The following is a 24,753-nucleotide window of genomic DNA, read 5'->3' as shown; positions in this document are numbered from 1 at the left end:
CTTCTTTCAAATGTGTGGTATTTGAGTAAGTCACTTAACGCTCACTTTTCTTGGACCTGTTTTGTGTACAAACCCATGTATTTGTTAAATGAACTCTTTAACACACCGATCAACATCATTGTAACCTCTGAAACCCGAGAAAATCATTTTGATTGATTCAGGAAAAACATAATGAGCAATTGTTTCAAGAAATGTCTTGCAAATTGCAAAAACAAACAACACTTATTCCATGCCACAAACGTTTAATTGTGAAAACGCTTCAATCCTAGTTAGATCTTTCAAAATTTAAAAACAATTAAAAAAAGCTACTTGTATCTGACCAAAATCCAAGTTTGACTGAAATGTTCCCATTAAACATTGTGATATGCATAGAAATATCATCCCTTAAAAGTTTAATCTATCTACCAATTATTCTCTTTAATAATTACAAACAAAAGTCAAAAACTGATTAAAACTGATTAAAGAGTCTAAGGTGGCATCGTCATGTTTTTTGAATGAGTGCAAAACCCCCAAAACTTCAGCTTACAAAGATAAAAAACAAAGTAAAGCAGCAAATCCTTTTCAATCCCATTTCAGATGCAGAGAGACCAGAGACTGAGCAGAGCTGGGCAGGTGGTGCATGCTGTGCACTCCATGCAATAAGTTTAATAGAAAGAGGAGGACCTGTATCTAGGATTTTATTGAAAAAAAACATACCTTCAGTATTTCCATATATAATGGTACACTGCGATACTGCCCAAGCCTAATACTTTCCTATATGATATTCCATTTTTGCCAATATATCCCCTAAACCCTACACACCGGACCTTTAAAGGGTATAGTCATATTCTCCTGAATCCCCTTTTTAAATTCTCAACCTTGTCTGGACAAAGTGATCCACAGTTTGAAATAGTTGGAAATGAAATTGAGTTTACCTTAGATAAGTCATTCCTCCATCCTATGAACAGAGTAGAAGGAGGCAACACACACAGCCTCTCATAAGTAGACCGGAAAAAGCTTTTAATTGACATGAGGGGAAGCATGAAGTGTTTCTGGTCACTCCCAATTACAGTCATCTCCACCCGTTTGCCTTGCGGTTGCAACTGACCAAATGGGGGCTTAATGACCTAGCTAAATGTAATTAGACCTTAATAGCTCGGAGGTAGGACGGGACATCTAGCCTAATTTGAAGGTTGCACTTAATGAGACCAGGTGGAGAGGGAGGGCGTAAGTGGTGCTTCTATCATGTAAGCAATATTTTTTTTCTAAAAACTGTTGATTGTATTGTATGATTCTGACGTGTTGTTTCTGGCCTGTTTTGCAGAAATGTGAGTTCAACATGGATAACCTGAGCAAGCCAGAGCTGCTCACCCTGCTGAGTATCATGGAGGGAGAGCTGGAGGCCCGTGACCTGGTCATAGAGGCCTTGAGGGTGAGTCCAGACAACACTAACACACTCCTGTACTCATCAGCTAAGCCTCTGCCATCTCCGCCATCGCTGGGTCCAATCAGACACAACCTGTTTGGAGCACACTGCCTTTGTGAGAGACTTGAGATGAGACGATAAGCTGTAATTGTGACCCAGAATTGTGTTGGTATCACTTGGTTTAATGATTGCTGAATGGTCATGAATGCTGCTCAATGAATGCGATATCACTAAATCAGAGTCGCCGTCTTTTCCCTGCAGAAATGTGCGGAACACTTGTGTGATCACGATGAAAGACTCTGTCCTGCTGTTTCTTTCTTTGCTTTATAATTACGTGCTGATAAGCAGTCTCTCTGATTGCCTTTGTTGAATGGGAGCTGGCTGAGCGACTGGTTAGAAGTTTCTGCCAGAGAGGCCAGTGTGATCAAATCTTTGTGTCCACGCACACCACCTACTTAACTACCCGTAACAAACAGATAGTTGAAGTGACTGGTTCTGGCTCATGTTGTTCCTCCGTGACTATTGAAAACCAGTTAGGAGGATGCTGCTTGAATAAAAGGTGAAATTGTTTTTATGTGCATTTAGCCAGGAAGTTTTAGTCTGAAATACAAAGGAAAGTTTTCAGCTCTGTCTCCGTGTGAACACTGCTAAAGCATGTGACTTTTGAAGATAGTCAATTATAATTCTACCACCCTGAAGAAGTCAACTCTGTTCGAAAAATAAAACTGGCTAGTTAACAGTAGCTTTTTGTTTCTCAATGTTTTGAACGTTTTGTTATGTGTCAGTGATTTTAAGAAGTATTGTTTGTCCTATAGATCCTCAATACTTGGAACTGTAGGAGATAACACTGATAAAATATCTTCACATTTGGCAGAATTCTGCACAATCACAGAATTTTAACAAGTAAAATTAATTAATATATTCGAAAACTTAAAAGGAGAGAACTTTGTAAGGACAGATTTTGGCACTCAAACTTGTTTTGACACCCAAAGACAACATTTCTACTTTTGAGTAGTTTGAAATGCAGAATGCTATAGAGCTCTAGAACCTAAATAACTGAATAACTTTTCCTTGTTCCAAGGCCAATTTCCAAACCTGTTGGGAACACAAATCAGTAATCTTAACAGCATATCTGTAGGACCAGGGTTGTTTCTAGAATTTGAGGGCATAGGAGGCTTAACCCGAACCTCAGTAGGGCGGATCCAAGGGGATCCTTCCCTGGGATTTTTTTTTTAATGAACAAGCTCTATTTTGATGTTTTTTTTTTTTTAAATATGTATTTATGTTTATAATTCAGGATTTTTTTGTTATGAATTTTTGAGCAGTATTAATAGTTAGTTATTGTTAGTAATTAGTGTTACGTACAGAATACTTAACAAATACTCTCATTAAAAATCTGTTGAGTGATGGAAAAAAAAGTTGAATGCATGTATTAATGTAACTAAATATGTTTCTCTGAGTACAAGTATGAACAGAATGACAGATTATTAGATCTGAGGATTTTGAAAATTATGACCTGTTCTTATCTTTGAAAAAAACATTGCCAAATGTGAAGTCAAAAGACATGTCTTAACTTTACTGTCCTCTGTGATTGAAGTGATTTTGATGTGTGTATTATACTGCCAACATAATGGTAAAGAAATGAACGTTGGGATGAGTTTAGATGGATAATGCATTGATCTGTGGTTACTGAATACTGATGCTGCACAGGTGATGACTTTGTGGCGTCCCGGAGAAACGGTCTGGCCCTCACATTAGAGGTCGCTCATCTGCAGGGGCAGGGACGCCGAGTTATTTCCGAACAAACACTTGCATGCCCCCCTCTCTCTGCAGTCCTGTATTTAGGTCAGCAGTGGCGCCTCAGTTTGTCCACGTTCCACTTTAAGACTGTCCGCTCAGGCTTTTTTTTTAATAGGCTGTTAATGTGCAACTCATTCAATGTTAGGACTCCAGGGAGGAAGAGATGTTCTTATCAAACATTTAGCTTTTCAACGATATAAAGAGACCTCACGTAAAACTAGACTGTCTGTGCAGTAGAGAGATGCAGATACTTTTAAACTTGTGCTACATGATCAGAGAAAAATGTCTGTGTCGTAGGCTTGAGCAGTATCACAGTATCAAAGTATATCAGGATGTTTAAAAATCTCCAAGGTACTTTTTCACTACTGTCATAAATGCAGGTGCTCCTCGTCCTATCTCTATTGTATGTAGTGCACAGCACGCACCACTAGAGCTCAGACTCTGGTCTCTATTGGTGGAACAGGCAGCTGAGCTGAAAGACACGCCTAGTGGTGAAGGGATGAGTTACGGGACTTTAAACAGCCGGCGGCCAGCAATGACAGAGACCGTGGCAAGTAATACATTTGTAATGTGTTTTTACATCTAACTGGTGAATTAAGGATATATTTCGACCTAATTGGAGCTGGTGATTGTTGAAACAGTGGACTTACTAACTAGAATAGTCAATTCAATATTTTTATGAAGCTCATTATCACAATTTGTATGTTGTGTTAAACGGTAAGCTAAAACATATATCTGAAGCTTTTGATACAAGGAACCTGCAACAAAACCGTTACTTATTTTTGATCAGTGCTGCTTCGTTTCACGGTTTGATCTGTTTTTTTTTTTTAGCCCCGTTTTCACTTTGATGAGCACTGCCTAGTTTTATCATTTTATGAGATTTCGGTCTGAGCTTGAGAGACAGAGAGGGGGTTCGAGGTAAGTCTCTTCATCAGCCGCATACTCTTTGTATTTGTGGTGGAAGCGGCATAGGTGGCCAGCGAAACTCGGCCAAATGATATAAAATGCATTATTTGGCCGAGTTTCGGTTTTGGGGGAAGGGGGGATATCTAGGCACTGATTAGATGGAGGGAAGTCTACCACACTTCAGCCACACATAAAACCCACATTGTTTTGATGCAAAGCTGGTTAAACATCAGTGAAGTATCCCTTTAAGATTTGTAGGTGAATCTCTGAAATTAAAAGCAGAGTCTTAGTGTCTCGCTCTGTTGCAATTCAAACACACTACACATGTTGCAGGGATCAATCCAGTGACCTTTTGGTTGTTATGTAGGTGTTGCTGTTGCTGTTGAGTTTTTTTTGTTGTTGGCAAGCTGTTCAGCATGCATGTATTTTGTTCCTGATATGGGGCCTATTGTGTGGCTTTACACTCATCCACCTTACTGATATTGAGAGGCACTTGAAAAGACTCTCTTTGTCGCTTGACATCGCAGTGTTGGCTTCAGACGGTCATTTGAATCTTTATACTTTCCGTCCTTCTTGTTTGCTGTCTTTTTCATCTGTCCTGCTTCATCTTTCATTTTTACTACCTCCCTCTCTTTAAATTCAAGACGATCTGTGGCCCAATGTCAGCTCGTCTCTGTTTCTTTGTGTTTCTGTTACTTGTTTTTGTGTCCCGCCCTCACCACCACTTCACCCTTGTTTTCTGCTGGCATCAAGAATCCCTGTAGGCCTCCCATCTCCCCTGTGGATGGATATCCTATCCAGGTTTCAATGAAATAGGCCTTCTCTCTGCAGCCCTGATGGGTCTCACAAGACACAATGAGCTTGTTTGTTCTGTTGGTGATAAGCCCCATCCGAGAGAGAAAGGCAGGCAGGGGAGGGACAGGGAATGAAGAAGAGGAAGGGAAATCAGACAGAGGCAGAGTTAAGAAAGATATATCGAGAGTGAGAAGTCCAGATCGTCTGTTCGAAACACAGCGAAGGCGACTGAGGGTGGATGAGATGCAAACACAGAGTGAAAAATGGAGGCCTGATATCGTCTCTGACAAAGCGGGACAGTGTGACAGAGAGGATTAAGCCGACTCCCCCATCCACTCGCTTTCCAGTTCTCTATCCAAACCCCCAAAAGAGCCAGAAAAAAAGCATCATCTGGCCACCAGCTGCAGGGCTGTCAATGTCACTGCATAATCAAAGCACAAATCAAGCTAACCAGTTTTAATAATCAGCATTTCCAAAGCACCTTGCAGTGGCACAGTTACACAGAGCTGAACAGGGAACTGAACCCTCAGCCCTGGCAGTTTTAGTTCTGGTCCTTTTTATCTACCAATTCTCCCCACTTTACTGCTCCCACACCAAGAGCTTGGACCAAACGTCCAGGGCTTGGCTTGACTACAACGATTGTTTGTGGCATTGGAGTATTATTAAGAGGCTTTGGTGCCGCAGATTAATTAGCGTGTGGCTAAAGCTGGCTGAGCTGCCGTATCAGGTTTCATCCTGAAGAAAAAGAAAAGAGGCTGTGGGCAGATTAGCCAAACGACAGCGATATCACATGATTACCGTGGCCTCCAGCTACACAAGTCACCCATTCTTCTGCGCCAAGAGCTTTTCAGAGGGCATTTGGAGGAAGCAGGAAGCATAGCAGGAAGGAAACTCTTGTGTTTGGCTTGACAAGTTAAAGGTGGAAGATGCATTTCCAAAATGATGGAGCAGCTTACACTGTTTTACAAACGGTAGATTTTAGTTGAGTAATGTCTGAGGAGCTGACTAAGTCAAAGTGGAGGAACTCGCCAGCCACAATCAAGACTAAGCCTTTGGCCGATGGCCAGTGGTAATTTCTCACTCACACAAAGAATTAGTTTTACAAAGGCACAATGTATAGAGCCTCTTCAGTGCTGATGAAAGAAGAAAATCAGAACCTCATGAAAGATCTTTTACCCTCTGCCATTCCCACACTGACAAGAAGTAAATACTTGGAAGCCACTGAAAAAAATGGCCACCAGTTGGCAATGAAATTGCTTATGAGCAGTAGATGAGTAAGTGCTCTCCTTTTAGCTTAGTTTGCACTCCACCATCTTCTGAGAAAAACATTTGTCTTTCAGTTTGGCTGCCTGTTCCACCAGCAGAAACCAGAGACTGAGCTCTGGTGGTGCGTGCTGTGCACTACATACAACAAGTTTAATAGAAAGAGGAGTGCCTGTATTTTTGATGGTATTAAAAAATATACTTTTGGGATTTCTAAATACCCTGGAGCACCAGAATACTGTGATACTGCCCAAGCCTACAAAACAATGAGCTAACGGAAGCTAAAATATACTTTAAGTGTATGTAGGGCTGTAAAGCTTCAGCACTCATTCCCATTGGGGTTTGCGTTACAAGTTATTACTGGAAGGACACTATAAGAACGCAGACCTCCTCTGAGGCCCAATCATGCCATGTTCAGAAAAATGAAAGACCCTTTGTGTATCCATTCTTTGATTCACATCCACTTCAACATGTATGGGTTCTTCCTTGGTCCATATTACAACCTTTCAAGTTCATTGACAGCCATGCTTGTAGTTTTTCTGTTATCCTGCAGACAAACAGACAGACCAAACTGAAAGCGTAACTCCTTGGTGCAGGTAATGACAACTTACCACTCAGTCAGTGCAGTTCTATTACTGCAATCAGTGATGTGGGCAGAGCAAGGCACAAACATCACCAGGTCAGTAGTTCACTTCTAAAAACAATAATGTAAGCATACTAGAACTCAGAGACACTGTACTGTAAGACATCCTGGACAGTTGGTCAGACAATTTCTAACTGTTGGGCAGTTTTGCTCTGTGTGTTTTGGTCTCAGTGGGAGAGTGATCATACAGATGGAGAAGTCCAGATTGAATTTTCTGTGCTTTTGTGAAAATGACTTGTTGGGATGAATTAATTGGCAAGGAGTAATCAGTGGAAGGCCAATGAAATGGACACTATGATACCAGTCAGTGAAACTGCTGTAGCTGTACATGAATGTTACAGTCCATTCACATACAGACACTAAGAGGCAGTCTCCCATGAGCATGAAGTGTTGAGCATATCAATTACATACTTAAAACGCCAAATTCAAGCAGTAACACAATCAAACTTACTGCTCGAGGCTGCGGTAGACCAAAAGCTCCTGTGTGCAGCGAGGAAAAATTTGGGTAAAAGCACAAAATTGTCATTTACCTTCTATGGTAAAATCTCAGAAAGGTATGAAAAATGACATACCACCATACCACCAAGCCTATTATTAACATTCACTGCATTCACTCCTGAATAAACTCTACGGAAAGAGTGTTGCTTTTAAGGTGGACCGGGGTAACGTCCCCACAGATGGTCATGTTTGGGAATCCAGGTGGGCGATTGCCGTTCCTGCTCACCAGTGGCCAGACAGGCTTCCTCAGAGGGTGGTCATGTGATCTGCCATATGACTAAGCCCATGGAGCTGCTGTCAGCACTGTGCTCGTACATGCTTAGCACAACACAACACATGCCCCGAGCCATCAGGCTTTCTCCAGCATCATGTTATCTCCAACCATCTAGCTATTTAAGGCATGCCCTGTTGCTGGGCTTTTCCAGCTCTCCCTCAGCCACAAACACTCAGCATTGTCTGTCTTCCTTATCGCCGCTCATCTCCTTTTTGTTCCCGTAAATCTTTGTGTTTTTTGGATGCCCTGTCCTCTCTCAGTGTGGCTCCCTGTCACTTCTTTGTGTCTATCTCTCTTCTTATCTCTTTGGACAGACAGTTCGGCAGCTCATTACTCACCATTACTGTCTTTCTAGCAGTCTCTCTCTTCTTCCACATAAATCTTTGAATTTCTGTCCTCCTTTTGCTGTGTCTCTCCCTCTCTTTGGGCTTGCACAGCTAATCCGAAATATATTAAAAAATCACAGTGCACTCTGTGAGCCACAAGATAGAGAGGGATGCTTTAGAAAGCTTCCCCTGATGAGTTCAACCATGTGCTGTGCAAATTTGTGACCCTTCAAATCAAGGGAAATAATCTTTTCATTTTATTCAAACCGAACAAAATACTGAGCAATATTATCATCATCCCTACCTGACCCATCTTTTTTTGGGAGGTTTTGAAGATATTGGGAATAGAATTGGGATGAGAAGAAAGCCCCTTCAACCAGGAAAAGTATTTTTTTTTTCTGTCAGCGTGTGTGTAGCCTGATTGTCAGTTGAAAAACCTCTATTTCTGAGGTTTTTTGCTCTTTACTTTAAGAGTGTTTGGAACAACAATCTGGTTTAAAATCTCCACACAAAGAGCACAAATCATCAATATTTGCAATGTCTAAATGTGCAATTATAATGCAGAATATTTTACATTCAGTTAAAACATGAAAGAAAGCCCCATCTCTGTCTGTCCTCCGCTCTTTCCTCTCTTTCCACGGTCCAAAATCAGGTCTACACGTCTTGGGTTAACCCTCTCTCCAGATACACATAGACACACAAGCCAATCAGCATCCGTCTCTGATCGCTCGGTCGCTTAGCAACCAGACCCCCTAACCCGGACTGTTCACAGGCTCCCAGGCTCGTGTTTCACTGACATGACACTTAGGAATGAGAGTAAAAAGACTCAGTCAATTGCACTCCCAAGCCAGCACCAGCCTCCCCATTTTAGGGGAAGTGGTACAGCCCGCTTGTCTCTGGAAAGCCTGTTTCTTATGACAGTCTTTTTATTTTTTTGGTGGGGCGGTTTTTGAAGTGCTGTCAGTCAATGCAAAAGACGAGACCATTCCCATGGGGGTGGACTGTCTCAGAGTTGAAAGAGCATGTCTGAGTGTGTGTGTTTGTATGCATGTATAATACATGTGAGCTGGATTATTTTCATATTGATAAAACAGACAGTTGTTTTGTTTATTTATTTACTTATTTTTATTCATTGATTCAAGCATTTAGTCTGCACTAATTTTTTTTTTTAAACCTCAGGTCTTTTCCTATTGCATTTTCCATTCATATGAGAGGGCAGCATGGTGAGGCTGAGTTCAAACCCACCGGCTGTGGGGCAGTTTTTGCACATTCCCCCCATGTTAGTGAGGGTTTTCTGTGGGTTGTCTGGCCTTCTCCCACAGTCCAGTGACATGCAAGATGAATTGGAGAAAAAAAAGACTTTAAAAAACCTTTTTTCAGTCTGTTTCAGAGGGGCTTTCAAATCTGATACCTCTGTATAACCAGGTTTCATATAAGAAGTTGACTAAAAACTCCATAATCCATAATTATTAAAACATTCTTAATTGCACTGTTCATGCATTTTTATGTAGCAGATATGTAAAAACTTTCTTAAAGTTTCAACAATGCTATGGTTACCATCTGGTTAGGTATCGGCTGGGCTTGGGCTGTATGTAATAAATCATACCTTCATACCTTCCTGAAACTTCACTGGGGTGTACAGTATACGATGGTATAAGGCACAAACAAATAAATAAATAAATAAAATAAATAATACACAATGGAAAACCCACAAATTGTTATAAAGTAATATTGTCACAGCTATTTTCCTTATTAAACAGAAATAAAACTCTACACTGTACAGGAAATGCAGTGATGTTTCAGTAAAAAAACATCTAATTTTCATAGCGATTATTTTAATATACTCATTGTATTATTATGTCAATATTAATACGTATTGTGTATAAATTCATCTTTTATCAGAGGACACTGTTGTCGAAACTTGCCGCCATTTTAAGCCATTAATATCCCAGACTGAATAGAGGCTTTTACATAATTTACCCTTTCTCCTCGCTGTGTTAGAGTGCCTGAAGACCATTTTTGCAATGTGATTTATTATTCCACCTTTACGATAACCTTAGGGTTCCTTAATGCACGTGAAACTAGCCTTCTTTTTGTGTTTGTTGGACCACTGAAAGTATGTAATTAAGCCTCTTTCTGCACAGTGGGGCTCCTTATTGCGCATTCTTTCATCCTGTTTTTGTGTATTTATATAGTATACGTGTGCAGGAGGTGTGTGTGCTCACTGTGTGTGTGTCCTGTGCATGCAAAAATCTTCACTGTGAAACGAAGCGATTGGTGAAGTGCTCAGGAAGTAGGTCATAGCAACCATCCCTCTCGCTCTCTTTCTCTCTTAATCCTCTCTCTCTCTCTGACTGTAACCCCCCCCCCCTTTATATAGGCCTATATTTCACTTCTCAGCCTCCATTCTCTCTTCATTCTTCACATGATTATATAACACATAACGTTCGGTGGAGGCTTTTATCTTAAGTGCCTCACAGGGCTGATATCAGGGGTGGCCCCAGTGAGAATCGAACCCCTAACCCCAGTCTGTCTCCTCGCACAGGGAATGCAGGATTTTCTTCTAAATTCAGACACCTTAATGTATGTTTTTGTGTTTCTGGGTCAAAAATAAAACCGAGCTCGTTAGGAATAAAGAATCAGGTTGTTCTGGTTGCTTGGTGCTTTAAAAAACACCCACAGTGCTGTTAGTTATTTACTGTATTTTGGATGGAAATCATGTGATTATTAAGTTAAAAGCTAAAAGTTGTGTTCATCAGTAAATCTGATGATTATTTTGCAATTATTCGATTAATTGTTTAGTCCAAGTATGTGAAAAGTGAAAAATCACTGGTTTTGTCCAAAGATATTAAATTTATGATAGGGACACAACAATTATGAAAGTCTGTGTAGATAAGTTTGTTTAAAATAACAATTTGGCCGATGCCTATATCGCTGATTTTTATTGTTTTGTTTTTGTTGTTGTTCATTCCTCCTTGTGTGCCAGGAAAAAAAAGAAATCTTCACTATGAAAAATAAAGGAACTGTTTTAAATTAAATTGATTATTCATTACGCAATTTTTGAAACCTTTATTACAACCTTTCACATGAAAAGGGTCCTTTTTCGAAAAATATATCCTTCAAAAGCCTTTTTTGGACCTATTGGCAACTGCCTATTCAATGAGAGGAAATCGTCAGCCCGATAAAAAACATTCTCATTCATTTCAAAAATGAGAATATTTGTATCATTGTATATTAAATAATTTTTTAATCTTATTTCTGTCTTTCTGCTCTGGTCTTCATCCTCAAGTTTGCTCCTTCTTCCTGTTAATTTGTTTTTTCCTTTTGTACGGAAGTGTTTCATTCAGCAGCTCAGCCCAAAATCTCCCTGTTCCACTTTTCCCTCTCGCCATCTTTCACTCTCTACCTCAGGGTCTCTCTGCCTGTTGATTTAATGACATGGCTGCTGTTTGATGTGGGTTGAGAGCAAACACACACACACACACACACACACACACATGTCAGCTCCATGTGAAGAGGTGGGGAATGAAAGGAGAGACGGTGATACAAACAGAAGAAGCTAACTGTACTTGTCTTACCTGATCCTGTATGAAGGAGTTACTGGAGCAAAACCTCTGAACACTGAGCACAATAGAGTTTGGATGTGGACAAATTCTTTGTGTGTGTGTGTGTGTGTGTGTGTGTGTGTGTGTGTGTGTGTGTGTGTGTGTGTGTGTGTGAAGGACTTTGTGTTTGTAGAAAGTATTTAAATCTTGTGAGAGCTGTGAAACTGAACTAAATGAAGACCTGATCTGATATTTTTCTGGCGGTCAGTCGGTTGGTCTGTCTGTCTGTCTGTAATCGAGGCAGATCGCAGGTGGCACACAGTAGGTGGTAATTATAACAAACATATACTGACGGAGAGATAATCACATAAGTTCTAATGAATACAGCTGTCCGTCTTCTCTGTAATGTTGCAAAATGTGAAGTAAAAAGCAGTCAATAAGCAATTGTAATTTTATCAGTCTTAGTTGCTTACTTTAGTTGGTTTAAACTCACATTTTAGCTGTTAAATTCAAGATTTAGTCAGTCAAATGCTGTTTTAATTTTAGCCATAAAATCAGTGAATACTTGTCACCAAAATCTTTGCTGACAAAATAAACACTGTTTGCAAGCTTTGGAAATGGGTTGGAGATGTTTGTGAAATCTTCTATCATGATAGATGTTCTGCCATGATAAGATCACAATATAGATTTTGCAGAAAAGATACAGTTGAGAAATAAATTATTTTACCAGACAGGAGTGCCTGATTTAAGCTGATCCAGTGAACTGAATATTTGATCATCTCAAGGGTACAAAACATGTCATATAGTCCCATACATTGATTGCACCAAAAGGAACCGCAGAGATATTTAATAGATTTGTGCCACATGTATTCCTCAACGAATGAAACAGAAATTAATTTGATTATTTTTATCGCTGAACAGTGATTTGACAGACTTCACAAATGTGAAAGCTGTTTCTTTCTTTTAAATGATTGTAAATGTAATATATTTAGATTTTGGACTATTGGTCGGACAAAACAAGCCTTTTGAAGACATCACCATGGGCTTTTTCATTCTTTTTTCCTGCGCTATGATGACTTAATGACATATTGATCAATCCAAAAAGTAAAGATGAAAATCATCACTTAAAACCCTGTACTCATTCACAGGTCTATATCGCATGAAAAACACTTTCTGTCCACTTTTTTTTAAGGTAAACTTCCAAAATGTATGTAATCCAGTACAACAGCTCAGCCACATATTTTTCCTTTAATGAGTTTATAATGTGCCGTTTTTATTCAGAGGTGTTTAGTTCAGAGGTTCTGTTCTACTGTACTGCATTATGTTGAAATGTGTTTTTAAAATTTCATAATAGATCAATATGATACTGTCCAATTCCACACCACTGCAAAGTGCAGCCTTGGATAATAAACAAATGGTTAAATAAAAAATCATGTTTCTGTATACATGTTGCTGTCAACTTCATACCAGCGGCAGGTTGCTGTGTAGCACCAGCTGTATTATATGTGATATAGGAACATTATACTTGAACACACACATACTGTGAATACACATTTCTCTGTCACCCTCTCACATCAATTTACACACTCATGCACAGTGCCGTTAAGTGTGTGTGTGTGTTTGTGTGTGTGTGTTTCTCACACACACCATGTAATAGTGTGGGTGTTCAGCTGGAGCAGAATGAGAGCAGCAGCTGTGAGTGGCCGACTTCAGGTTACCATAGAGAGAGAGAGAGAGAGGGGAGCACTAAAAATATGACACCCCGTTGTTTAATTTTTTTTTTCATCTTTTCAGCAACCACTCTCCTGTCTTCTGTATTTTTTTCTACCTAAAACAATATTTGTGGGTTATCTGTGCAGCCTGTTAACCTGCTTCTCTCCTGCTGCTGCTGCTGCCGCTGCAGCCGGAGGCAGCAGAGAGGAGCGTGGGAGTTTTCCAGCTGAAGCAGGAGGATGAGAAGCTCAGAGAGAGAACAGCCAATAAAACTTAACTGCTAATAGCTGTGGTAGAAATGAGAAAAGATGCAATTAAAACACATTCACAAATTAACACCTGCTATGATACCGACGTTTGTAGTGGTGTCATGAGCGGCACTAAAATGCAGTATGACTTATTGGAAACTTTTCATGATTTTTAAAAATTTTTTATAGCTATTTAACAGCTCAACATCACGTTTAACAAATTAACGTTTTTACCAGAAGAATTTAAAGGGTTAATTCTAAGCAGGCATATCACCAGATATTTAGTAGTCGATACCAATACCAGTGAAATCACACAATTCTTGATACAAAATTTGATACCATGGTTAAAAAACAAAAAAAATACGAATATATCCCATCGACCAAAACACACAGTCCCTATATTAGGAGCATTTCACTTTAATTTGTATTTTATTATTAATCCCTGATGATCTACTTTGATCTTACATTAGCAGTCTGTGTGGGTTCATGAGATTTGTTTGGCAAATAAAAACGTATTATATATTGATATATAACCTACAGAATATTAACCCTTTGACATTCTGCTCGTTGAGAAAAAGATTTGTGTATCTTAATGCAAAAAAAATCAGTACAGTAAGGGTTTTGACTACTAAAATTGACTTAAGAGAGAGAGAGAGAGAGAGAGAGAGAAATAATCTTGTAAATTAGATTTTTTTGCCTTTTGTGGTAAAGGTAGTGATTTTAACATAATAATAATAATTTACATCTTTAATGAAATAAAAAACAATACTTAGTACTGTTAATACATTATATTTAAAGTTATTACATCATATATTTGATGAAAGGAATTATATCGGTATAATTTTTTTTTAACCAATTCTGAGATGTTTCAAAGTACTGCAATAGAATACATACATGGAAATATCAGGACTGATAATACTGTTGATCACTGTGGAGTCTGACAGGATGTTCTCCGATGAGCCTACAGTTGTGGAGATAAATGAATAATGTTACGTTTTCAGAATTTTGACATTCAGTAATCGGTTTCTGTGACATCCCCAATCGTAACGATATTCTCCATTTATTGCTTTCTGGTTGTGTTATGAATTTAAATAATAACCATTAATCCCAATAAATTAGCTTATCATTGATATTTCAGCGTCTTCACAATTCTATATTAACCAAATATAAGGAATTTCTCACAAATGTGTGTTTATGATATGTGTTCATGAAAAGGGAAAAGGGAAAATTATTGACCAGTGTATGGTTAAACTAGTAAATGTTATCAGTAGTGGCATTAAATTCAGTATTGGTCCATGTGCAATCGCCATAAATCACCATTTTGATTCGAAGGGAACTCTGGTTTGTCATAAAACAGGACGAGATGGCCTTTCTTTCAAAGTAAAGTTTAGCTAAAGAAGATGTAATTTTAAGACCAACTAGTGGATATACAATATCACTACATGCTTATCTTTCCTCAGTGACAGCAAATGAGGGAGCAGTTTCCCCTTTTAGGTCAGGACTTAATGGGAAATGTGGTTTTAATTTTGAAAAAAAAAAAAAAAAAAATGAACACCGGCAATACAGTGTCATAATTATTAAGTTACCACAATTAATTTGAAAATAATATTCTGATGAGGAAAGCAAATTGCCTGCAAGTAAAGCTGCTTTTAATGCCTTCTGAGTAATTTTAATCATCACATTTCACTGTTTTTGCTCAGAAGTATTCATCTTTTTATGATTTATTCATCCTAAATGTTGCTGTTGCCTTAAAATAGACAGAAAAGGGAAGAGAGAGTCCTGGTAAAGGTGCACTTCAGGGTCTTCTCAGCCTGCAGCTGTTATTGAACAGGTTAAAACGTTCAGTCTCTTCACTGTTGAAGTGCCCTTGAGCAAAATGAACTGAACCACCCACTCGATCTCGGTGTAGTCTAACACCTCAGCTGAATGTACTGTATGTGTGTCACGATGGCGTTTGCCAAGAAGCAGATCCGTGGAGCTCGTGTGACAGGAAGATGGCGACTGAGTCTCAACTTGTGTGAAATGATGGGAGGAGGTGTGTGAGAGGCTGTGAGTGGACGGGACGCTCTCATCTAAATGTCAAAGAACGACTCTGAGTCATTACAAAATGGAGGCCAAGATGTCAATTGTGTGGGTTTGTGGGCTGAAGCCAGGTGATTACAGGCTGTAAGAGACGGAACCAGCGATATGACGTTTTTTCGCTGTGCTAATGGCGGCGCTGTGGGGATGGCAGTGTCGGTCTGCCACTGTGGTCCAGACTGAAAAATACCAGCAGCTATTAGACAGACTGTCATGAAATGATGTGCAGACATTGATGTTTATTAATAAGTTACAGTAACAAAACGATAACATTAATTACAAGAGACTTTTTCCTTAGTCTGCGCTCTGTTGACTCTGAGCTTTAGCGCCGCATTTTGAAGTGCTATCCACGTAGAGTCGGTGAAATTTTAATGTATCGTGATATAAATGTCTTTTATTTTATTTTCTGTTGGCTTTGCTGTAGGGCTGTGACATTAATCAGATTTTATTATTTTCATTTGCGATTTTCGCTTCCTTCGATTTTCAAAACAAGATAGTGAAGATAAAATGATTTTGTGCCACATGACAAGTACCAACGTTGCTCCCATTTTCCTGATTTTTCTTTGTAAATCAGTGGCAACGTCCCTCCACCCAAAGTCCAGACAGAAGTTTCAAAGCAATTTGCAAATAGCGTTGCCAATGTTTTCAATTATATTTTATTGTATTTCCTTCCCGTGCATGCTGTGTAGAATAATCACAGTCCACCGCTCCTCTGCTCAGTCTCATAGACTTTACATTGTAATAACGTCACATATTTTTAAGCAGTTTTTCTTGGTGCCAGGAAAGTTTACAGATATAAAACTACCATGGCTCAAAAATAAGAAAAGAAAGATAAATAATTGACTGTTTGAAGTCCAAGGGGTCCTGTCAGCAGGTTTACAGACATCTCTTTAATAGGCATATTTATTTGGGTTGCAGGGGATTTTTTACTGCAATACTGCGAGTGGCCACTCTGGGAAAAACCTGGCTGCAAATCAGCCAAATTTGGTGTATAGAACACAATATTTTTCAATTTACACCCAAAATGTGTTACTCGTTAAAACAGCTCAAAATATCACAGTTGGTGTAGTAATCCTGAATTTCTGTTGTTCGATATAATTTGTCATAACACAACCAAAATGCATTAATTAAAATTCCCAAATTTGCTATAGCAAGCCCATATTCCCAAAGCTGATATATCATCCTCAAAATGTTTTTGTAATAATGCCAAAATTACTATGCACAAAGATTATTTCTTATAATTCCCCTTTGTCATATAGGGATCCAAAATGTGGTGTAGCTCTGTGGTCATAATCCACAGTAACAGTCCCTAAATTCCACCAACTGTTCTCCTATGTGGTACACTGCCCATTTCATATATTATTTGTTAAAGTACCAGACTTTGGTATAGCGCCTATAAATACGTGACTTTGTTGTCTGATAGAAAACTGTCTGTGTGAATAAGTGAATCTGGAGGGATTTGCTTCAGTCAAAGCGAAACAGCTAAATGAATGAATGCTGGAATTTCCCAGCATGTTCACAGTAGTTTTAAGCATCACGTTGTAATACTGCTGAGTGCTTGAGGTTTTAGTTGAGTCAGTGTGGGAATAAGGGCTTCTACCTCCTTTTCCGTTTCAGCCATTAATCGATTACACCTCCCTCCAGCACGACTCGCTCTCCCTGTTGGCTTCACAGTAATGCATTGTAGCGAAAGCAATTAAATTTACAAGCATTCAGCAGCTACTACAGCACTCCATCTGCATTTTTTTCCTTTCTCATATTCACCATCCCCTCTCCAAGGCAACGGCGATAACAAACACCCTGCCCCCCTCACATCCGTCTGCGCTTTAATGTTCTTCACGGTGTGATCTTCATGCTCTTCTGTTCAGGGTGAAGCAGAGTGCTCGGCCCCGGGAGGGGGGCTGGAGGTGGTGACTGATGTGGGTGAAGAAAGTGTTGTTGAGGGGGTCGTGAGCTGTGCTTCAGCACAGCCACTGCTTTGTCTAGACATTGCGTTCCTTAGAAACACTGGCTGCTCTGTTCTCGCCCCTGACAGCAATTTCTGGTCAAATATGCAGAAAACAAGGTTTCTTTGCAGAGGAAATGGACTCTTATATATGATTTGCTTCTCATCCAGAGGTATTTTGTATCTGACATTTGGGATAAAGGACAGCGGGTCACACACCTGTTGGACAATACATAGCTGAATTTTGTTTCTTTTAGTATCCTGAACAAATTATGTAAAAGATATGTACAGTACGTGATTAAGGTGCTGGGAAAGTTTGTGAAATCAAGTGGTGCTGTCATACACATGCTGCTGTAGAGTAATGCTTTTCACGCACTGGTTAATCAGATTTCCACATCAAAGAAATAGAATTAAAAGTTACATATAAGAGGTAATCATAAGTAGAGGTGAAAGTTAGTGTCTTGCTTGGTTGCCTTTGATTTTAACTATGGATGCAACTTGTCATTTCATTATTTTTCAGTCAGTACTGTCTCATTTCGTCTGACCAACAGTCCAAACTTTCAAGATATTTAGTTTGATATGAGATGGAAAAATGCAGCAATATTATATTGAAGAAGCTAGAATCAATGATTGTTGGCCTTTTTTTGATACTCAGCTCAGAAAGTTGTTGATATTCTGTCGATCAATGAATCAATTGTTGCCATGCTTGCGTAAACGATAAGAAAATGCTGAAACCACAGTTAGATTTAAGGCTGCATATTAGTCTGACTCACGGGAAGTAGGTTTTGGTTATCAGCCTGCTATTGGCTGGCTGTTTCAGTCAGCATTCTCCTCCCCTCTGCTGTCTGTGTGCTACTGGTTTGTAGGGGCTTAGCGTTTGTGATTGGTTAAGAGAAATACAAACAATACAGAGCATTTTTTCCCCACTAAAGCAGAATGATAAAGGGTGCTTCCAAAGCTATCTCTACTGCTGACACAGTGCAGTGGAGAGGCAATATATCAACATTGTGTCTACATTAATTTTGCAATCTGAGACTAGATGTCAGTTTTGAATTTTTGAAACTGTAATATCTTAAGTGTCACCTTTTCCTGGTTTTAAGGGCTGCAATACGGTAAACCCACTTGGACCCTGGTCAGACGGAGCACCTTTGAGCAGCCTGGGGTGGCTTTTTGTAATGTTTTTGTGAGCACCTTGCATTCTTCATGTTGTTGCAGGTGAGCCGTGAAAACCTAGAGCTGAAAAAAACGGTCGCTCAGTTTTGATAACAGCAGCGTACAGTAGTTTGTGCTAATGTTAGCTAACTTCCATTGTTGCCTCATTAGAAAAGCAGCAAGACAAATGTAGGCAAAGTGTCCCTCTACTGCTTTCTGTGGTTTAAGCAAGTGTAATAAGGCCCGACAACTTACAGCAGATTGTCAAACTGTCCCCATCTCATCCCATAATAAGACTTGAACCAACCATCACCCAGGCAAAGCTCCTGGACCACCTCGTGTGTACTCCCCTTGATTTCCCCTCTTTTTGAGGGTCTCATGTTCCAACATGGATGAGGCTTGGATGGTATCTAATTTTTTATACCGTCATACCACCCCTCTTAAGCTACATTTTTTTTAGGTCAAATACAACATATTTATACATTTTGCATTAATAGGCATTGGTTCTGATTGTGGTGCCATTAGGCCTGACTGTACTGTACACAGGCTTTTATTCCATCCAGCTCATTTCACTAATTAGTTCATCCTCCCTGATGAAGGCCTGCTAATCAGCGGAGTCAGCCACTGTGGTGATTTGTTGGAATGAAATCCTGCAGACTCCGGGGCCTTAATGGCAACGGGGGCTGAGAATAACTGTTTGAGAGAGTGCCAGCTCTCGTCTGTACGACAGACACAGATTAGAGGGTGTACCTGCTGCTTTGGCCCTGCCGGTGTGCCAGTGACCCTCTGGTTTCACACCAGAGCTGCTTCTCGCCTCACCATCCGGCTGCTTGGCAGGACCGGACTGTGTGCCAGAGCTGGTTTGGACACCCAGGTCCTGGCAGTACAGTGAATAAAGCTCCATTCTGCAGAAATGATGACGCTAATGCACCAATATGAGCTGACTACTTCTGCCCATAAATACTTCTGGTCAAACTGGAAAATGAAACATGTAATATCCTCTCAGTTGTAGCTGCATTTAAACAGTTTGATCCCAAAATGAGATAAACACTGAGAGAAAAATGCGTAAACACACTTTAAGTTGCTTGTTGGCAGAAAAAAAGTGCACATTATGGGATGCTCTTAAGACTCAGAAGTCACCTCAGGAGCTTTTGCTTACATTTTTGGGGGATAAAACTGTCCCTGTTTTGATGATACTGATGGAATTAAAGCCTCATTTTTAATGGAGCAGTTGGCTTTAGTAAGTAAGCAGCAATACAGGAGACATCTATAAAAATACACTCTGAGAATTAGGGAAGTAAAAGCACCAGTTTCGTGCCGAAATGATAACAAACACTGAACGTTTTCATTAGAAATATGAGGATTGTTGTTTTATGTTATTTTAAATTGAATATGATTTTTTTTGGATAGTTAGTGGAAAATATTTAGCAATTATGCAATGTCACTTTGGGCTGTTTGAAAGGGTATTTGCCAATATTTTTATGTCTTTGGGCTGGCAATAGCCGTAATTGGAGGCGTTATATTTTTAGGTTGTCCATCCGTCTGTCCGTCCCATTGTCGTGAACGTGACATCTCAAGAATGCCTTGTGCGAACTGCTTCAAATTTGGCATGAACATCCACTTGAACTCAAGAATAAACTAATAAGATTTTGGTGGTCAAAGGTCACTGTAACCTTGCGTCTGTTTCATTCTCATGAATGCAGTGAAGTGATGAGATTTTAAATCCAAAAGGTCAAAGGTCATCTTCATTGTGACATCATAGTGTTCTGCAAAAACATTTTTTTTCTTGCCATTATTCAGTGTCATTTCTCAGAATCAGAAGAAGAGACATTGGGTCAGATACTGAATTGCTGACACTTGTACTGTACTGATTGTACAGGTCTTCTGTGCTGCCAGGGGGAAGATGTTTGTGAAGCCTCCATGTTTTCACAGTGAGGGATGTAAATTATAAGTGCAACTTGCCTGGTTCACAGAGGCATACAACCACAAAGCGGATCCACGGATGGAAATGTTTCTTGTATAGATACACGTTCTTGCATACATACACGTGACACACACGATGCCACAAACTCAAATGTAACAAAATTGTTTTCATTGTTTTTCACCAAGCTTGAACGCTGGAAATTACGTTAAAACCAGTTTATGGTCAAAGCCAACGCCTTTTTACTGCTCTGTTTACACCACAGGCCTTCATCGTTGGGGTTTGTTTCCTCCTGCCCTTCCCCGCCTGTTTTAATTCAGCCCTGTGAAATGTTGTTTTTAACAGTGCCAGGAGGCACCGCGTCATTACAGCGTGGTCTCTTTATGGGAAGCCCTGGTATGTACATTAGAGGTTTTTTGGGAAGGGAGGAGGCATTAGAAAGGGATGAGGGGTGTTTGGAGCTTATATTGAAGGGCTGCCTTCTATATGTGTGTGTGTGTGTGTGTGTGTGTTCGTTCCTGTATTTCTGTCTTTGTGAGGACCAGTTTTGGGGTCCAACCTGCAGAGTGAAGAGACTTTTCTGCATTTGAAAAAGTTGCCAAGGTAAAATATTGTCATTAAAAGTGTTGCATGTGTATGTATGAGTGTTTGGATGATGAAGATAAGATTATAGTGACACAGAACACATTCATACAGCATGTACTAATTTGTGTGTAACATACTCCTTTCTTCCCGTTCGTCAGAGTATGATTTACTTTACTGAACACATTTAACCCGCCTCTGACCCTTTCATATGAGACTTGTCGCAAGTCTTCCCTTTTTAAAGCGATGTTACACTGTAAATCTGGCAAGTTTCAACTTTAAAAAATCTAAGAAATCGATTGCCTTAAAAAATTTAACTATTTGTCTAAATTTATGTTTACTTTATATCTAATTATTAAGGTTACTTCAAATTTAGTTCTATTTAGTTCCTGCAGTATAAGTGGATTTTTTTTTTTGGCTGCTACAATGCCCCGCTAATTCGGTGATTAACACATTTCTTTTCCAATAGATACGTAACATAAAAGTCTATTTATAACTATTATTTTTTTATTTGAAAGCTTTTATTATGAAGCAGAAAAAAACAGGAAAGTTATCAGCAGGAACTTTCAAGGATAGTTGGGCTTGAAATATGGACTGCCATCTAGGTAATACACTGAAACTATGGTTAATTGCCTCATACAACCCCACTTTAGTTAATCCAAACTATCCCTTTAACACAACTCCTTTAAAGCTGAAAGCAAACATGAAATAGTAAAATGAAACAGATATCAGAAAGTCTAAACACGGATGAAGGAAATAAACTATTTCAAACCACAGAGATGTAGTCAGAGGATACAAAAGCACTGCGAGCTCAACACACAGAGACTTTTTAAAAAGCCTCTCTCTGGTCTGCTGAAGAGACAGGAAGTGAATCTCGCAACACACACTTGTTTGTGAGGGAGCAGTGTAGCCGTCAGGGATTGACTATGGTTGGTGAGTCGTCGCTGCTACTTGTTTGGAGGAGGTCGGGCGCACGTTGGCCCCATTCAGCGTATAATCCATCTGTGGTGTGACACGACACAACTCAGCATGTTTAAACTGGCAATAGAAACCCAAAATGTGGCATGGTTTGGTTTGGAGCTGTCGAAAGTGCCAGTGGAAAAGCCAAATGACTGAGTGACTTTGTGTGAGGCTGAAATAATGTTCCCCTGTCCACGCACTTTATCTCCCCTGCTTTCTCCTTCCTGACACTAATAACCGCCTATCTAAGAATGAAGGATCTCCTCTCCCTTTCTGCTCTTGTTCCTTGTCCTTGTCCTTTGTTATCTACATGGTCATTCCAGTGTTGCAGGGAGCATCACCATGACTCTGATTTTTATTCTCTTGCACTGTCTGTAATCTAGTTATAGTCAAATTATATATCTATTATTATTCTATCTACTGTTGCACTTAGGGCAGCACGGTGGCTTTGTGGTTAGCACTGTTGCCTCACAGCAAGAGGGTCCCTGGTTCAAATCCCGGTTGGTACGGGGTTCGGTCCGGGCAGGGGCCCTTCTGTGTGGAGTTTGCATGTTCTCCCCGGGGTCTCCGGCTTCCTCCCACAGTCCAAAGACATGCAGCTCAGGTTAATTGATGACTCTAAAATTGCCCTTAGGTGTGACTGTGAGTGTGTCTGGTTGTTCGTCTATGTGTCGGCCCTGCGATAGTCTGGCGAACTGTCCAGGGTGTACCCCGCCTTCCGCCCAATGACAGCTGGGATTGGCTCCAGCCCCCCCGCTTGTCCTCGTAAGGGTCGCGGGGGGGGAAAATGACTGACTGACTGACTGACTGACTGACTGTTGCACTTACTAGCAGGTATTTCAAATGAAAACATCTGTTGATTAGCTCAAATTAAACGGCTGCTCTTTAAAAAAAAACCTGGGACAGTTTAACGTTTTAATCTTTTTTACCTCCGCGCCGGCAATAGCTGAGGCTGGAGACATTATGTTCTCGGTTTGTCCGTCCATCAAATTCTTGTGAATGCCATTTTTCAAGGCATTGTGGAAATTTCTTCAAATTTAGCACAAACATTCACTCTGACTTCAGTTGGAATTTGAAGGTCATGCTGACCTTGAAACTTGTCTCATTCTAGTGAAAGTGATGTCTCAGGAATACCGTGAGGGAATTTCTTCAAATTTAACAAACATTGACTTGGACTGAAGGACAAGTTGATAAGACTTTAGTAATTAAAGGTCAAGGTCACTGTGATCTTGCATCATCTTTGTGACCGCAATATCTGAAGATAGCCTTGAGGGAGTTTTCCACAAATTTGGCACAAACGTTCACTCGGACACAGGAATTAACTGATTTTAATCTGGTGGTCAAAGGTCAAGGTCACCTCATTGAAAATCTTTTTGGCTATAACTCAAGAATTCATATGCTCAAATTTGACACAAATGTCCAATAGGATACAATGATGAAAATCTAACATGTTATACCCAGAAGGGTCAAAGTTCAACTTTGACGTAATGTTCTGCAAAAACACTCCTCTGGCCAGTACTTAACATCGTAACTCAGAAACAGAGGGGGAGTTATTTGGTCGGATGCTGAATTGGTGACACCAATATTTGGTGTCCACCTTGAAACTGTGCTGATTGTGTTGTATTTCTGTGCTTGTGGGAGGACGATTTTGTGTGAATTATCCATGTTGTCACAGATGATGTAAACTGTAAGTGCAACAAGAGTGGTGCATAGAAGCATACAAGAGCATGGTGGTATTTCTAGGTCATCATAGATTGTATATCCTGTTGGAAAGTCTCTTCTTCCCTGCGTAGTGCCCTTTGTAGGTGTCCTCAGGCCAGTTAGTGGTATTGGTGGAATATTTGTGTTTGACATTTTATGAGCTGCTGGAAGAGAAACTGTGATCTAAGGAGTATGCAGTGTTACGTAGAGGTGATGTCTCCTTTCACGATCAGGAACACACAAAGCCAGGAAAAATGTTGGTTGAGCATTAACCTTTTTAAGTGCACACATGGATCAGGCGTTCACAAAAGGTGAATCACCAGTATTTGCCACTTTGGTGAGCTGCAGTCACCTGTAGCACTCTGTAGTTACTTAGTGACTTTAATGGCTTCACTTAAAAGTCGTACGCACTTTACGGATCTACAGGAAACTGAGCTGTGGTGAGGACCGACGATCCTGTTACACCGACATTTCCTGAACTTCTGCCGACATGCTTTTGTGCAAAATTAAAAGTTGAAAATGCTCACCAAAATGATATGTCACAGGAGTGCCCACACTTAATTTATCTGAGCGGGCAGAAAGCTTTGGAGACACTCAGTTCAAAGATTTCAGTCATTATCTTCAGCCCACGATATGCTGCTGCTCTTTTCTCCGACTTGTAACTCATTGACTACATTTAACTGGTGGCCTAATCATCCATCTGTTGGACTGATTTAATTCCTAAAAGACCCACAGAACCAGCAACTTGTCTCGACAACGTCACTACAGAGCGCTGCTAAAATCTTAAATAATAATGATAAAAAAGGTGATCTGCAAATTCATCCTCAATGAAAAAAACGGATCCCTTGCAGTCCTACTAAGAATTAAACCAGTTGGTATTACTTGCTGCTAAAGACACATTTTCTTCAGTATGTTTGTTTTTGGCCCTCCTGCTTTAGCTTGGGAATCTAAACAGAGAAACACACTCAGTGCTGTTTTGAACACGCTGCACTTTTTC

At 39.9% G+C, this 24,753-nt stretch overlaps 1 protein-coding gene across 1 annotated transcript in view; it reads left to right on the top strand.

Annotated features, from left to right (window-relative positions):
• cttnbp2 (cortactin binding protein 2) overlaps positions 1-24,753 on the top strand; it is a 127,710-nt gene that overhangs the window by 8,396 nt on the left and 94,561 nt on the right. Inside the window, 1 exon segment of the mRNA XM_042495910.1 lies at positions 1,304-1,411. Within this exon segment, the coding sequence (XP_042351844.1) occupies positions 1,304-1,411 (108 nt within the window).

Source organism: Plectropomus leopardus, chromosome 11 (genome assembly GCF_008729295.1).
Source record: "Plectropomus leopardus isolate mb chromosome 11, YSFRI_Pleo_2.0, whole genome shotgun sequence".
NCBI classification, from domain to species: domain Eukaryota; kingdom Metazoa; phylum Chordata; class Actinopteri; order Perciformes; family Serranidae; genus Plectropomus; species Plectropomus leopardus.
The sequence above is the reverse complement of the archived record's forward strand: the minus strand, read 5'-3'. Positions and strand labels throughout refer to the sequence as shown.